Raw genomic sequence first — 17,221 nt, 5'->3', positions numbered from 1 at the left:
TAATATTTACATATTTTTTATTTACTAAATTATTTTTTTCAATATTTACCTATTGTAATGTTTTTCACTTCATACTTTCTTGTTTGTTACTGTTACTCTATAAATCCCCCACTGTGGGACAAATAAGCTGTCAATTGACCATAAAAGATTTCAAATCCAGGACAAAGTGGACTAAATTATATATTCACTTTTTTCTAAATCAAACTAAAGTACAGAACTTGAGGAAATGCATTTAGTTGCGTTGAGTTACCATGTACAAGATTAGCACTGTCTCATGCCTTGATTCTCAGAAAGAGACAGTGGACCCAGGGAAGGCCAGTCTAGCTCTGAGGAAGATGAGTTACAAGGACAAGGAGGGCCCCATTGACTGGGTTTGCCTTGGGCCCCAAAACGACTAAATACGCCCCTGTTTGGTGACAGCCTCCAGAGTGGGATTTTTCTGGAACGCTGCCAACACCGTTGCCGTGGAAACAGTAAACCGGCGTGTTCGGTGGAAACACTGACGTCACACTCTGCTTCGCGCGCGCGCATTCAACAGGACAACAGTACCGTTGTTAGGTTACGATCGCCGCGAACTACGGTGTTGTGTGTGTGCTGAATACACCAGATTATCGGCTTTACTCTACTTCAGTGAAGACCTATCAAAAGCGGCTTCTGGATAAGACAGTTACAGCACCACCTGCAGGTTTGGCATACTTACTACAGCGTTTTTAGTCCCTCAGCGATTCTGTGTAAACGCAGATTTTTTTTTCACTATGTTCTAGCGTTTTCAGATGAAACGTTGTCGTGGGAAGTCAATAGTTCAACCCAGGTTTTGCTGCTATTTTTGCATGTCTTTGCTGTGCCCCTTTAACACCATCTGATGTATTCAGGCTCTCTGTTAATTTGCATATGAAGAGAGAAGGTCAGATCTGTCCCTAAAAGGTCATTGGAGACTAATTTGTCACCCATGTTGATGGAAAGTGTGAACGTTCACACCAAGAGCTGTCCACTTGTGATCAGATCCCTCTGGGGGAGGAGGGGGGTTTACTGACACCAAGTGAAAACAACCCTCCAGTCAAAACAACTTAAACCCCTTTCTCCCTTTGGATTATGTAACGACTCAGAGACCACCAGGAGTGTTTTCAAATCCAGATGAAACCAGTTCAGTCAATGGCCTTCTGCTGACCTCAGCGTGTGCCGTCACAGGAAGTTTCTGATGTGGTTTGAAGAATTTAAGGTGCAGTTGTCTTTGGGATGAGGTTTCACAATATCATGGTCTGAATGACAAACACCTCAATAGAAAACCTTTAAGCTTTAAAAATAAAACATCAGACTTTTAATCGTGTTCCCAGTGAGAACAAAGCACAATGCAAAAAAGTTTTAATTTGATTGTAAACAAAGTGAAATCTGTGTCCTTACTGCTCAACTTTGCCAGCTGGTGAACTGTGGCTTCATACTGTAAATGGTTCACCCTGTAGAAGCCAATAATGTAATAATAACCCATAATGTAATAAATTTGGCTTTTTTAAATGTAATAGGCCTACAACGTATCAAAGTCCTGAACCTATAACGTGATAACTTTTGAACAATAATGCAATAACTATATGTTATTGGCCGGTTATTAAGTTATGGGCCTGATGAAAAAAAAAACCTTTAAAAATGTAATAACTGAGACAATAACATAAAAACCAGCCTAGAGTGTACGTGTACGTTTGCCCTTTTTGACAATGTTATAGGCAAATAACATAATAACTGACCATAACAGTGTATAGCATATCAGTTAGTGCCTCAAAAAAGTACTCATTTTTGTCATGAAAAATGCAATTTTTATTAAAACTCTGTTTTAGTTGTTTCTTAAATCTACTTTATTTGTTATGGCTTGTGTTCTTTAAAAATAGAATTAAACAATAAACAACAAAATTGAGTTCTGGTCTCAACAACTTTAGATCCTGAACTGAACAATAGATCAATAGAATTAAACATATTTAACCTGAACACAAAAATGATGAGGATTACTGTTCCCTTTTTTTACATTTAAACATAAAAAAAATTGAATTCAAATTACTTTCTACATTGAAAAAGACATCAACTTGTCTTTGGCAAACACTGCTGCGTCCAGCAGCTCTTTACAGTAAAAAGAGAGAGAGTTATAACTATACATTTTTTTAATAATTATGAATCTAATTATTGATAAAATCCAGTAAAAGTTATAATGTTATAGGTTCAGAATTTTTATTATGTTATTGGCCTATTACATTTTTAAAAAGGCCAAAATTATTACATTATGGGTCATTATTACGTTATGGGCTTCTACACACCCCACGAGGGATACCAAGAAAAAACATTTAGAAATTTAATATTTAGCGTTAATAATCTCATTTCAAATCATGGATAATGAATTTACAAATCTAAAAAAGTGAGACTATTTCAAGAGCACTTAAAAAGTCTTTGCAAGGCCTTTAAGTGTTTTGAAAACATTGGGACTGGGTTTGCTAGATTTTATCAAGACTAAAACAAGATTAAAAAAAAATAAAAGATTTAAATCCAAAGTTAAAAAAAAAAAAAAAATGCACACTGCAATGTAAAACTGAAGCTATAAGCAGCAAGTTTGCAACACAGTTAAACAATGAATTTAAATTAAGTCCCGCCTCTGATGAAGTAAGTAACCAATCAGAGTCGATACAAAGGTGGCCATACCCAGCTCATCACTGGATCCACCCCTGTCATCTGCCATATAAATCTTCAGATCCCTTGTGGGTTCAGGAGTACCTGAGTGTCAGCTCTCTAAGGTCATCCAGGATTGTTTTGCTGCAACGTTTTTCTTACCACAATCACTTTCGAGAACCTCCTTCGAACCATGGGCGGAGAACGGATTGTTTACTCCAGAGAAATGCTACTCTCCCTTCGCAGATCTGGAAAAGGTGATTTTCACACCATACCAGCAGAGCTGAGGCCAAGAAAGAGAGGCTGCAGAGCGGGAGTGAGGGTCCAGATCAGGAGACAGCGAGCAAGAGAAGCGCAAGTCCTCGAGTCGATTGAGAATCACATCAACGTGAGATGTGAGCTGGAGACACCTGAGAGTACGGTTCACTGTGCTTCTTCGAAACAAGGTCAACTGGAAGCCATGCAGGCACCAGCTGGACTCACTGGGATCACTGATGGATGGTCCATGAACACACAACCCATGAGGGAGGTTGTGCATGATTGTTGTTTGTATTTACACTCTCCTCTGGTGCATTCAGACACCATTTGTGACTTTGTGCCATACAACACTGCAAGATTTCTGACATATTACCAAGAAGACCTCTATCAAAAAAAAAGAAACCTCTTGAATTTTGCATCTTTGGGACAATAAGAGTCACGCGGAGGAGCTGGTTTCTCATTCATTTGGTTTTATTCACTCCACATCCTATTTTAACACTAAACAGCGTAACATTGAAATGTTCAGATATCACTGCTGTGATATGTTTTGTAAATAAAAGTCAAGTTTTTCCTATCATCCTGACATCTAATTTCTGATTATTCATGTTTATCTCATGTTGTGTGTCGTTATCAGACCTGATCTTAGGGATTAATCATTAAGAAGCTTTTTAATTGAAGAGGTATCACATCCAGAGGATTCGTTTCTAAAGGAGAGAGTTCTCTTAGAAATGGATGTAGGAAATTTGTACGTCGCCCTCAATCTCCAGCAGGTCAATGTCAGTGAAGGACTGCACACGGTGGGTGAAGTCGAATAAGTGTTGCCCGTTCACATACACCTTGAACCTCTGATTCCCACAGCGAATCGACATCTAGGAAATAACAAATGTTGTGTGTGAAAAACTTTAAAAACACAAGAATCTGTTTACACTCATGGAGAGCAGACAGGTTTGACTCACATCAAAGTACTGTCCCTCTGTGAAGGGGTTCATGCTGAGCTCCCTGTCCTCCTTGCCCCAGTGACCTCCCATCTTGCTGTTTCTCACAACGATGCCATCTCTAACCCTGGGGTTCATGTGGAAGGCAACATCCCGAGTTCTGCTCACCATGAAGTTGATGGTCAACCTGCAGCACACAATCCAAGAGTTATCCCACGCCAAACAAGATATGAGACACTGATCTGGAGAATAATTTGATCAAGAACATGTTGACTTTCTTTTTCTTCCTTACACATATCCTACCTGTTAGCTCCATAAGGCACCATGCCTCTGATGACCACGGTCCTTTTAGGGAACATCCCCCCTGGGAGCTTGCATGAGTACGGCACAGGCTGCAGGTTTACAGGACAAAAACAAAAAACAAAATAAGAGGTCAGACTTTGACCAGGCAGACTTTAACTATAAATACTGTACATTACTAGCTGTAAAGGGCCTTTGAATTCAGACATTTCAAACACCACAGAGATAAACAAAAGGGCTTTGCAGACATAGCAGAGGCGGCCTGACCCAAAACAATCTTTATCCTTTATTCCACTCCTCTGCGTCGGCCTTGGAAGTCTGATAAAGCTCCACTGTCCTGGATGTTATGCACACAAATGCCCTGATTTTTTTCATGAAACACCCTCTCAATTTTTTTTTTGGACAAACTATAAGGAATTTAATAGAAGTGTGCTTCTAAATGACCACTAGATGGCAGTAAAATCCCCCTTGCACTACTCCCACCTAAGCGATCTCTTCTCTACCTTGAAGAACCATGTTTTCTGCGACAAAGGGGAAGATTTTTCCTCCTCTGAATAACTGAGCTTCAATTCAATTTAATTTAATTCAGTTCAATTCCTGAAACACTCAGGAGGATATTTAAATTTGAGGTGGACAATTGTGTTTTCTGTAATGAAGAACCCGAAATACTACTAGAATCTTTTCTTTTTCATTTTCATTTACCTTTGAATTCTGGCTCAATGTTAAAAACTGTCTGAACATTAAAAATGTTATTGTAAACAATTTTGAAGAACAGCAGATTATACTATACAATTTTACTTTGGTGAACTCTATATCAACTATGGGTAAATATCACATTCACAAATGCAAATGGAAAAATCAGAAACCTTCTAGTGTTTATTTTAAAAATGAACTTTTTTTTTTTTTTTTTTTTTCATTCGTTGCAGTTTCTGAGCATTACAAACAAGCATATGAAGTCAATGTATGAAAATATGAAGAGATTATTGTTTTTTTTTTTTTATTTAGAGATATTTATAAGTAAGGGAGTGATGTCCTGTGGGTGTATGTGCCAAGGCTGTTGCATAGAGATTTTTTTTTCTTTTTTTAATTTAATGGAATGTGGATTGTATTTGGATGCCCTGCCGATGTTCATCTGATTGTTTGTTTGTTTTCTATCTCCATCGAGAGTTTGTAATTTGCATTTTGACAAAAAAAAAGAAAAGAAAAGAAAAAAAGAAAAGAAAAGAAAAGAAAAAAAAAAGCTTCAATTCATGATAAGGCCGTTGTATTTTGTTTTAAGGTTAAACCGGAAGTTGTAGCCACTTAAACCTGAACGCATAGCTGCTAACTTTATTAGTGCGCGGTTGCAATTCCTCCTTGCTACCACAAGGGGGCAGTGAGCGCCGAGGAGCTAATCATCTTTTTCCAGTAAAGCTGCTTTTCTTCAATGACTCAGCAGATGTGAGAAAAGTCAAAATTTTAAACAAAATCAGGCGTTTTAACATTCAAAGACACAGTTTTCTCTTCGGCTTTAGGATTGGAGAGAGATTTCACCGAAAACCAACGAACAAATCAACGAGCAGCTCGTAAGTTACCATGAGTGTGGTGCCAACTGTATTCGTTACAAGCCGGTAACCATTCAATGGGAGCGGCAGTTTCAATTCGAGATGTGTTAAACACTCATAAGGCTCGAATCGAAACAGAAATAACAACTTATATGTTTCCTTATGATACGGTAACACACAGGACACCTTTGCTACTAATTTAGCTACGGTTTAGCCACGCCCATAAGAGGGCGCTCATAATTCTGAGAAAATATATGTATCGTTTACATTATGGATTACTTACATTTAATTAGTTTTACACGACGTCGCAAAAAATGTGATTAATAAGCATATAAAAACACCTCTCAACACAAAAGATTGAATTAAAGTAAGCTTTAAATGGCAGGTTTCTCAGACATACCAAAATATAGCATACACTGTTAGCATACTGGTTTCGGTTAGCTGCCGTTGTTAGCAAACAGTCGACGAAATAACGGCGAAATATTGATGGTGAACTTTTGTCAGAGTGATCAATACAAGCTCAAATTGAAGCGTTGACCTTTACTGTGCTTCAGTTCCAATTTTCGACCACAAGATGGCAGTAAACTACGGTCAAGACTGTATTTATGGATGTAGATCCGGTCAAGCCCTTCAAAGTAAAAGTCATTAAAAAACCATAAAACGACGTAAAAAGCGGTTAAGTTGTCTGTAGAAGTGATAATACTTACAGGGTTGTGGATAGGCTGGCCACCCATTCCCTTTAACGAGATAAACAGAAAAAAAAGAGTAAGATTCAATTACACAAAAGTAAACAAAATCAGGTAAAACCTTGGCCTAATGAATACTTACAGGTAGGTGTGATCCAGGGTATCCTACCTTTACAAAGAAGGAAAGTATTCATTTAATTTAACTGAATTGAATTCAGTTCATTGCAATAAAACTGTGCTGAATCAAAATGTGCCAAATCATCAAAGTACGTACCCCCATATCACCTCCCATGCCTCCTGGATATCCACCCTGCTAATAAAAGTTGAGGACAATAATAAAAGACTTTCTTTGAGTAACTATTTGGAAATAAAATAAATCAAATTTTTATTTATTTTTTTTAGCCACAGATGCAACGGGTGCCAAATGTATTGAGCATTGAAGAAAAATGAATATTCACCCCTGTGCTTCCTCCTGGATATCCACCCTGCTGCTAAGGAGTGAACAAACGTACTCAATTTTATTGTGAAACTTAAATATTTGTGATATTACTAAAAGTCTTGAAGAATACTTACCCCCACTCCACATCCTCCACCCATTCCTCCACCCATGCCTGGATATCCTCCCTGCTGCAAAGGAGTGAACAACTTTATAAATGTTCTTTATTTCATTGTGAAACTGGTGAAAATACTGCAAGTCTGTAAGAATACTTACCCCCACTCCACATCCTCCACCCAGTCCTCCTCCCGTGCCACCCGGATATCCTCCCTGTATTTATTTAATTTTAACACTCAAAAACTGAGCAATGTCTTGACACAGAGAATGGTGCAATAAATATACTCACAGAAATCCCTCCACTGGTTCCTCCTCCCGTGCCGCCTGGATATCCTCCCTGAATATTAGATTTATGATGTTGAAGTTTTTGACGGAAAAACCAAAAATAGGCAATTTTTTTCGTAATTTTAAAGGGAACTTTGTTCAAACTCTAACTAAAGACAACTAAAGAAACATACCCCCATACCGCCTCCTGGATATCCTCCCTGCTGAAGAGGGATGAAGAGTATAAATCTTCTGCAGAGCTGTGGTAAATTATATATATCTATACATTTGCATTAGGCGTACTTACCCCATTTCCTCCTCCCATCCCTCCCTAAAAAGACAAAAAATTGTATTCAGTTTATCAGACAACTTATAAAGATGACAAGATGACAAGTCCTTATCAGAGTGTAAAATTTAAGATCTGTTTTTTGCACGTTAAGATTGCAGCTGTGCCAAAGAAAGATTCATATTCATGCCACCTTGAGCCCCCTGACCAGAAGCAGGAAGCAGTTGATCACGACTATTTTCATTTTAATAAATTTCGTCTCTTCTTGTGATTTTGAAACCCTCAGAGCCCAGAGCCTCACCCCTATGACGTTAATCGTCTGGATGGAGACGTCTCCTGCGATGTGCATCCCACAGACTCTGTCTAAGGGCAGACGGTGTTTGAAGGTGTGGAAGTCTTTTCCATTGACTTTAATCTGCAAAAGGAAAAGCATCAGCAGTAGAAACAAAAAAGCAAACATATAGTAACATATAGAAAGGGATGTAATGTATATACCTTATTTATTTCCCTATTTATTTACTGAAACACATTAAATAATTTAGTCTATTTTTGGCTCCTTTTGTAGTTCATGATTTAATCGATTCTGAGAAACAATGGGACCAGTGTATGGGAGCCATATTTAATTTTTCTACATTTTAATTTAATTTGTAATTAATTATTTTTCTGTGCGCCCTCTTCAGGCGGAATATATATTATTATATGAATTTCTATTCATACCCGTGTTTAAGTTATGAGAAGCCACATACAAACTTTGTGTTTATCTTGTTTTGCAATAAAATTTAGATTTACTTTTGGATGATGTCTGCACGTCTGGTGAACTGCGTCTGTTTACCCAAAGGAGTAAAATCAAAGAAGGTCACTTGACAAAACTGGTTTTGAGTTTTTGCTTCTACACAAACTTTATCTTAAACTTCCAGGACAGTCTCACATATATCATTCATATCACTTTTAATGATTTGATGAAACTTAAGAGTTGACTTAGAGTTGGCAAATCCAGTAGTTTGGGGCTTTATTTTTAAATACTGAACAGGTTTTTACCCAATAAGAGTTTTTATTCAAGCATTTGTGCTGTTAATAAATGACAACATGAAAAATTAAGTTGTAGAAATTGAATACATTTCATAATTTTAGGTCTAAACCTTCATTTATGCTCCTAAAACTGCCTCATGTCTGCTTCATTTTCTTGCAACAGTTTGCTTTTAAATTAAAAATATAGGTATTATGTCTTATCTCATCAACCCACACCCTTTAACTCTATTTTCTTTATTTTATTGTTGGTTATTATGGTCATATGTTGGCTCCTCATGAGTCTGACCTTGAAGCCCTGTGTGGTGACCATGATGACCATTTCAAAGCCTTTTCCTTGTGAGAACGGCATATCACGAATCTTGTCCTCTGACTTCCAGGATCCATCCTGACGGGAATTGAAGACCACTTTGTCCCAGCCGTCAAATCGAGGGTTGACATGGAGGGCCACGTCGCTTTTCTCAGATTGTCCACAAAGCAGGTTCACGAAAAACCTGAGAGCATTGACGTCAGACGGAGAGATAAGGTCAGTGAGTGATGTGTGAGTTTAACGTCAGAGAGCTGGAGGAGGTGTGGCTGGTTGTAAAGAAACTGATTCCTTACATTACAATACAGTCAGGAATGAGCAGTGTGTGCTCTGTTAATGGTCGACTTTGATTGTACTGTGCAAAGAAAGCGGCTCCACCCAGAGAAAGATTTTACGTAAGGTGGTTCTCTAAAAAGTTACTCATATACCAGCCAGCTTTTGAGTAGTTAACTTCAAATAACACGATATTTCTACAAAATCACACATGCATCACAGACTTAAAGTGTAGAAAGTTTGAGGTTTATGCTTTCTAATGTCACCTGGTGATGTCTTTAGGTATGGAGCCCTGGATGTAGATGGATGATCCGTCCCTCAGACCTCCATAAATGGGCCCCAGGTAAGGAATACTCTGTACAATGCACAAAATATAATTAGCAACTCAACTCAGAAGACAGTTTCATAAAAACACGTAGGTATGTCAAAATATCTCCAAGAGTACAGAAACTTTAAGGATCAAACTCTGCACAAAAACTTGTATTTGCGACCGTACCGTGGCTCATTGTAGCTACTCATAAAGGGATGATAACATCCTCTTACATTCAGCAGCAGCGTGTTCATACTCACAGGGTTATAGACCGGCTGGTAACCAGGTGGAGCGACAAACATGGCAGCAGTTTAGACGGTGAGATGGAGAGGCAGCGAGGTAGAGGCTCAGGAGCTGATCTCTGCTGGAGGTTTTATACAGAGATGAAGGAGGGACCAGGCAGGGTACCAAACCCAGGCCTGCATCAATTTATTTACTTTGGAGGTACAAGATATGCATTAACCTTTAACCCTGGAGAGGAGTGGCGTCTTACAACAAAAGATGGGTTGTGCATTACTGGGTGCGAAAAACCAACAAGACAGAATATTTGAAGCAGGAGGAGGAAGTCGTCAGAAGTTTAACTTCATAAAAAAAGTAAAAGAAGAGAGATTGAGTCACTTTATCACAACTGAAAGTCATACTTTGAAAAATATCATGTATTTTAAAACATGTACATACATGCACACGCACAATCTGGACATTGCAATAAAGTAAGAAGCTCTGAACTGGTCAAAAAAAATGCAGTCCTGCAAATTGTGCAAAGTTTCTTGCACTTCTACTCATAAATGAAGGAGTACTCCAAACAGATGTGAAATGAATACAGAAAAGTGAGATTACTCATCAATTAGAAGTGATCAACACATTATTTCTGCAGCATTATTCAGGGATTTCTTTTATTCCCCTAATCAGCTTTTGCAGGTATAAAACTCTATTACTGAGTTTAAGTCGAGGTGTGTGTCAGAGAAATGACTGATCTCTGTTCAGCTCATTTCACAGATTGCACTGTTTACTCCTCGTAGGTTTAGGACCGGCATCAGGGCGTGACTGACAAAAATCAAGTATTAGAAAATATCCAGCCAAGCCCGTCTACTAAAGGCAAACAGAAACGCAGCTCTTATCTGCCTCTCAGGTCTGCATACACACTTCAGTTTGATATTTATTCTTCATGGAGGCTGTGGGTGAAAAGCTTCACTAAAGGAGGGTTGGCTACACAGACACAGAGGGGAACAAAGGCTTATAGTAGTACCAGGGTGTTTCCTGTTTGAAGTGTGAGAGTGCACATGTTTGAGTAAGATAAAGTTCTGTCCAGCTTGCAGAGCTGTTAGAGACACAGGAGTGGGAAGTCCTGAGCTTTAATTAAGGCTTATAAACCAGAGAGTCGACGAGTTTGTAGAAATATTAAGATCTGTTTTAGTCCTTTACAGACAAAGTTGGAAATAACAGCATTCCAGTAATGGCTAATCTAATTAATTACTATTTTAAACATTAAAACCCTGTGAAATGAGGTGCGCCACTATGTATCCGACCTGGGTCACTCAGCCAGATACAGAGAGGAGCTCCAAATAAAATGTGTGGAAAAGCATCAGACACACAAGTAATGATGAGAAAAATCATGTTGACACGTCTTTTACAAAGAGCTGATGCTAAAGTCAACTTTTCAGCAACAAATATATCACAGCTACCTGTGAGTGTCTGTGTAACCTGCTGTGAGAGAGGATCTCCAGTAGCGTCTTTGGATCAAACCAACTCCAGGGAGAGGGGTGGATGCTTTTCAAAGTTTGAATGTAAAGCACAAGTAGCCGACTTGTTTTAACTTGTGAAAATATTAGAGATGACAGGACCAGACTTAAAAAATAAGGGGGTAATCTGGAGAAATTTCAAGTCAGGAATGGAGCAAGAGACAGGGTTAAAAAGCGAGTGATTCCCCTCTAGATCAGGAGTGTTGACAGGTCCATCTGACCCGGCTCGCTCAGCCAGACGCAGGACAAAGCTTTAAATTTAATATGTGTGAGTCCAGAGCGAACTGTGGGGATAAAACTGGTGTTTAACATATGAACATTATGATCCAGAGAAAAAAAACCTGCTCAAAAACTTAATTCTTTAGCAAAATTAAAGATTTTTTACTAGTAATTAATGACATTTAAGGAGGATTAAATTTTTTTACTAATTTGATTACTTTTTTGGGAACTTAATGAGTGACTATCACTGAATACTCTTTTAAAGTAATTTTCCCAACACTGCTTACGGATGCTTTTCTTTTTCTAGCTATGTTCGACCATAGACTGTAAAAAAATGGACGTCATCTTGCTCGGCTCGAAGTGTGGTCACCACAAAAACTGCTCCCCCTGATGGCTGACTGCAGTATAGGTAAAAAAAAATCCATCTCCCCAGTCATTCCAGATGGGCTGTGGTCAAACTTTAAAAAATTAATACACCTTGTAGAAATGTTTATCATGTCCGATTTTTGTGGTGATTTAAAGATATTATTTGGCTGCCTTGTATTCAAGTCCTCTTTTTTCTGAAAAGTTTTGTTTTCATTGGTTTTAAGAGGTTAAAAATGAGGCTTTACGTCACGTGAAACGATGATTGACAGCTGCTGTTCTTGTGTATTTTTTTCAGGGATTGTAAAATATGTCGGGAGGTAAAGTCAAGAAGAGATTTGACTCTCGGAAAAAAAAAAACGAATTGTTATTTTTGACACCATACAATGTTAAATGGCTAAGACACGCTGTCCACTCTATATACAGTCAGTTACAGGCAGAGTAAGAGCACACACATACACACAAGTAAATGAGGACACATGCTCCAGCTCTCCTTAAAATAATCTGTTTATTCTGTATTGAAACACAGGGTTCAGTCAGAGGGCACTCAGTCAGGTGGAAAGTCGTGATCTCCATCCAGCTCCGTACTGTCAGCTGCCTCTGTGAGGACCACAGCAGCAAACACAAACTTCAGAGTCATCAGCAAAATAAAATCTACTCTGCCTCCCATCAAATCTGAGAAATTAACACCAAATGTGTAAGTTTGAATCTGATCTGTGAGAGGCTGAGAGAGACGGAGCTGTCTGGGATCAACGCATCACACCACTTTCTTGATTGTGAGGGAAATAACTCATTTGCTGAATTCCTAAAAATATCTAAAATAAAATCCTAACTAGCAAAAACAAAAAGCTTATTTCCCTCTTCTGACTGCAAACTGGGCGTATTCTTCAGTGTGAGATTTACTCTCTTCAGGACATTCAACATGTTACAGTCTGAGAAAGTGGCTTCAGTTCTCCAAAGCCTTAAAGAAAAATAAATATATGTATCTATGATTCATGTAAAATATGTCTCTTCATCAAAAGGCCTCTGGACCTGGACGTGACTCAGTTATACAGATGACACTTTGGCCAAAGTGTAACATGAAATACATTCACTATTTATGCCGATGCACTGACAAAACTTATTGTGCATAACGTGTGGTGAAACAGACTGTCGGCCAGAAATACAGACGGGCTAAAACGGTCGTCTTTAGAAGATTCAAATCTGCATATAAACAATAAAACACTGGCATCCTCCTAAGCTGCATGTATGTAAATCAGCACTATCTTATATGGCACAGGGACACCAGTGGAGATAGGGGATCGCACACATCCAGGGATGCTTTGTAAGACTTCAGAGTGCAAACTGGGTTTGTCTATACAGCTGATTTACACCGGTATAAGTCACATAAGCAGATGATGCTCTGTTTGTTATCCTGTAAAATCAGGCGATCTGATGGTTGCTCATTTGGAGTAAGTTTCTAAGTCTTGAGAGAGGGGACCTAAAATCATTTCTTTACATCGCTCTCTCGCTGAAACATCAGAAATAAAACATCTCATGGCAGCAGCCACATACCAAAAAGTCCCAACCTTACACACAAAAATCAACCTAATCAAAAAAAAGTGTTCAAGCTAAAAATCTAAGAGGTGACGTTTGCTATAGGCACTATGACGTTTACAGCAGGAGCGACTGAAAGAGCCTGGTGTGTATAAATGCATTGATATGTAAGGCAGTCTATGTTAAATTCACACAAAAAGGCCGTGTAGTGTGTTCATAGCAGACTGAAAAGGCCGCTGGCTTCTGAGTCTGGGATGATTCTTCTGCTTTTCTTAAACTATCCCATCAACAGTTTACTACAGGTGGTAGAAAAGAGTAGCCAAAGTGTGCATTGCTTCAACAGAGGAGAGAAATATGCAGACAAAAGGCAAAACTAAGACATAGATGTGTTCAGTCTGTAAATATCTCCTCACTCTGGATTTCCCTCCCCTCTTCTCTCCTCGTTTTCCTCCCTCAGATGCTCGTAAACGATGTCGGGGTTTATCCGAGCTGATCCTCATACTGCTTCCTGAAGCAGTCTCCAGCCGGGAAGAAGTCCCAGCATCGCTCCTGGTACATCTTCCAGACGTAAGACTCCTGAAACGCAGAGCGGTAAGACGTAAGACTGACATAATACATAATCAGTCAAATCAGTCAGGATCTTTTTTTTTTTTTTTTTAATCAGACAAACATACACAGTTTTCTTTAACTTTTTAGACACATTTACCGACCTGTCCTGTGTGTTCTGTTTCATCTTTATTGATGAGATACATCAGGAAGAACCTGGAGAAAGAAAGGTGGCATAATGACTTACAAATTTAACTGTGTGTGCCAGATTTCTGGGACATAAAAACTAGCAGTGTCAGGTGATAAAAATAAAATCAAATTAATTACAGGATTTGTAATTAATTAATCAAATTAATCACATTTTAATCTCATATCTGCTTTTGGTGCCCAAATAAAGAATCTGAATTCACAAAGAAGAGAAGATTTGTAAATCCACCTTTTTCAAATTTGATTGCAACTGTTGGGGTCTAGTGGAGCTTGTCAATCAAAATCATGCTCGTTAACTACTGTGGGTGAGAGCAGTGTGCTCTTTGGAAGAGAGCTCAGCATGGATATGAGGAGAAGATGTAGGATGACAGAGGCATAGCGAGACACTGCAAATTTTTGGCTTTGTTTTCCTCTTGATGTACTTTTATGATACAAGGATGGGAGAGGAGAGGTGTCCAAATTGATATTATATTCACAAAGTCTCAAAAAGAAAACATTGTCTATTCTTTCAATCATGATGATTAAAAATTAAAGTTTTTTTTACATTTAATGATTCCAACATACAAAAGAAACACATACTCAAAGTTTAAAAGTTTCTTATGCACTCTGAAAGGTAACTCACATGTAGTTGGCTAAGTTGTGTTCCTCTAAGGTGTGTGTTTCAAAGCCGTGCGGAGTCGTGTCAAAGTAGTCACTTCCTATCCCGCAGATGAAACACTTTGTCTACAGAAAGAAGATACACTTCAGGTTAAACATATTCAGCTCATGAATCTGAAGGAGAGCTGAAGGTGGATGGAGTAGAAAGAGAGTAGAAATCCCTCTGAAGCTCATTATCTTACCTCCATGTCCTCTCTGACCTGCTCCTGCTGGTCTCTCAGCTCTCCAAAGGCGTCGATGATCAGACCTGACGGGCAGAGAGAGTTTCTCACAAGTCTGAACATCAACAAGATGACCACGAAATTCACCGTTAAAAATGCTCAAACTAAAGGAAAAAAATTACTATTATTATTATTTTTTTTATTTTTGTGATTTATTTATTTTTATTTTATTTTATTTATTTATTATTTATTTCTAATTTTTATTTTTATTTTTTTCCTGTTTCGTATCTAATCCATGACTTATGAGTGTTAAATATGAACGAACAAAGGAAGAGAAAAGAAAACAGGAAAAATTGTATCGAAGGTGTATCGAATAAGTGATATAATGATTCAGTATTTCAATAAAAAGAGAATTAAAAAAAAAAAAAGATAAGACCACGCAAAACGAAAAAAATTTTTTTTGTAAAGTATGAGTGAGACGCTGTGAGAATCAGCGGTTTGCAACTAGGGATGGGAATTTAAAGTAGTTCCTGTATTTGATTGCTCTAAATATCTAATGAATGAGTACTTGATTACCATTTTGGATTTTGGAAGGCTAACCTTCTGATTTCATCACAACAACATGCGGTAACAGGGCTAGCAATAGACGCGATTCTTTGAACACATGTGGTTAAGCGTTGAACTAGTTTAACGCCTCGTATCTGTCACTGCACATTAACTTCATTGTTTTTGTCGAAGTACTTCCAGACATCACTTTTTTTGGCTGACATGTCGCAGGTGTAGCAGATGGTTCTGCATTTTTTGTGCTTTAGCTAATAGTATGTTCCTAGAGAGTTGCCATAGCTGCCGTAAAACAGTTGCTTTTGCTGAAATCTGGTTTGAAGCTGTGACACTAAGTTTGTATCCCGTTAATTATTTTCCACCTAGTATCTTTAGTTAGGCAAAGACAAAAAAAGTTGTGCCACACACGTAACACTGTATGTGTCCAAGTTATTCTTCCGAAAGCAGCGCTTCCATGGGTACCCGAGTAAGAAATGTTACTCACATAATAAGGTCAACATCCCTAGCAGCAACACCTTTGTCAGCCGTGTTTTTCTGGTATTGATGACTCTGTTTCCCATGAGCACTTTCACCCACTGTCCTAAAGCTGTGTTCCTGCCTAAGAGTGCATTTGAACATGCAAATACATAAAAGTGTAAGGCTGGGACGACGTGCTATTCTCGCAATTCGATTCTTTTACGATTTCTATTTGGTTTAAATTGTAATTCTTTGATGTTTACGATTTTTGCAATTTTAAGTTTGCTTTTTTAACACAAGACCATGTGAAAAAGACAATATCAGGCGCCATATTTCCCCATAAAATGCACATCACATGAGTCAGAACATTTCACCCTCTACTGGAGAAAAGTGGTAACTTTTTTCCAATCCAGTTTATAAACGAAGACTGAAATGAAGATGTTGAATCTGAAAAAAAACAAAACAATTTTTTGCCAAAGAACCCTGATTTTGATATTGTCAAACTAAAAGTCTCATCGTATATTGAGACCCATTTTTTTTCCCACCCCTATAAAAATGAGACTATTTCAAGATTTCTTACAAAGCCCTCGCAGCGCCTCTAAGAAGATAATCAGTATTGACTCGTACCCTGGATGATAGCAAGCAGGATGACGATGACAAAGAAGAAGAAAGTGATGTCAAAGACCACTCTATAGAGCTCGTATTCATCCCCGGCTGGATCCTCGATTTCATCTCCAATGCCTCCACCAGCACGTACACCGACGTACATGTGGAACAGGTAACACTGCAGAGGACAGTATATTTAGTATATCCTTCTAAATCCTGTTACGTCTTTTTTCAATGAGCACATCTCTGCCCGACACTTACAGTCATCATATCATCACACTTCATATCCGGCTCGTCCTCATCCTCACTCATGTTGTAGAACTTGCGGAAGAAGTTAAAGGCCACCACGGTGTACAGGTAGACCACCACAGCCAGGAGACCCACGGTCATCACCAGCTGTCAGGAACAAACACATGAGGTGTGAGAGCAGAGACTTTTTCAGGTGGATCATCGTTGTGAGCGTGTGCAGACCTGTTTGCCGTTGTGAGTGACGGAGGACAGGATGGTGCGCAGGGTTTTGACACCCATGGCAATGTCCAGGAGATGGCAGGCGAAGAAGAAGTTGTTGTAGTGTCCGAGCAGAGACATCAACATGTACCAAACTAGGTAGAGGAAGGTCTGAAAGGAGAAAGACGATATCAGTAACTCTGGACTGATTTATCATCTGAGTTATATCACAAACTGATTCTTGAACTCACATTGTCGGTGAAAACAACGCCAAACTTCCAGATCTGGTACTTGATGTCGATGGATGTGATCCTGCAGAGAGAAGACAGATTTAT

The 17,221-nt window shown here is 38.6% G+C and overlaps 2 protein-coding genes across 11 annotated transcripts in view; both read right to left on the bottom strand.

Moving 5' to 3' along the window:
• Nucleotides 1-3,581: 3,581 nt before the first annotated feature.
• On the bottom strand, nt 3,582-9,690 carry LOC141798209 (galectin-4-like). The gene is made up of 16 exons (XM_074680038.1): nt 9,649-9,690; nt 9,345-9,433; nt 8,788-8,992; nt 7,774-7,887; nt 7,494-7,517; nt 7,381-7,407; nt 7,212-7,259; nt 7,082-7,135; nt 6,949-6,993; nt 6,828-6,857; nt 6,644-6,679; nt 6,512-6,538; nt 6,391-6,420; nt 4,143-4,231; nt 3,861-4,026; nt 3,582-3,773 (listed from the first exon to the last, which is right to left on the bottom strand). The coding sequence occupies exons 1-16, from the start codon at nt 9,688-9,690 to the stop codon at nt 3,627-3,629; spliced, it is 1,173 nt and encodes a 390-aa protein (XP_074536139.1). The 3' UTR covers nt 3,582-3,626.
• A 2,515-nt stretch (nt 9,691-12,205) lies between these two features.
• Nucleotides 12,206-17,221, bottom strand: part of ryr1b (ryanodine receptor 1b (skeletal)) — a 102,393-nt gene continuing 97,377 nt past the window's right edge. For all 10 annotated transcript variants that reach the window (XM_074679029.1, XM_074679034.1, XM_074679035.1 and 7 more), the window contains 8 exons: nt 17,138-17,198; nt 16,911-17,057; nt 16,701-16,835; nt 16,461-16,617; nt 14,838-14,902; nt 14,621-14,721; nt 13,956-14,007; nt 12,206-13,821 (listed from right to left, as the gene is read on the bottom strand). In XM_074679029.1, coding sequence (XP_074535130.1) covers nt 13,726-13,821; nt 13,956-14,007; nt 14,621-14,721; nt 14,838-14,902; nt 16,461-16,617; nt 16,701-16,835; nt 16,911-17,057; nt 17,138-17,198 — 814 coding nt within the window. In that variant the 3' untranslated portion in view covers nt 12,206-13,725. The remainder of the gene's footprint in view (nt 13,822-13,955; nt 14,008-14,620; nt 14,722-14,837; nt 14,903-16,460; nt 16,618-16,700; nt 16,836-16,910; nt 17,058-17,137; nt 17,199-17,221) is intronic.

The sequence above is a fragment of the Halichoeres trimaculatus genome, unplaced genomic scaffold (assembly GCF_033239565.1).
Source record: "Halichoeres trimaculatus isolate MK-OKI-2021-1 unplaced genomic scaffold, fHalTri1.1 fHalTri1_scaffold_9, whole genome shotgun sequence".
Lineage (NCBI taxonomy): Eukaryota > Metazoa > Chordata > Actinopteri > Labriformes > Labridae > Halichoeres > Halichoeres trimaculatus.
The sequence above is the reverse complement of the archived record's forward strand: the minus strand, read 5'-3'. Positions and strand labels throughout refer to the sequence as shown.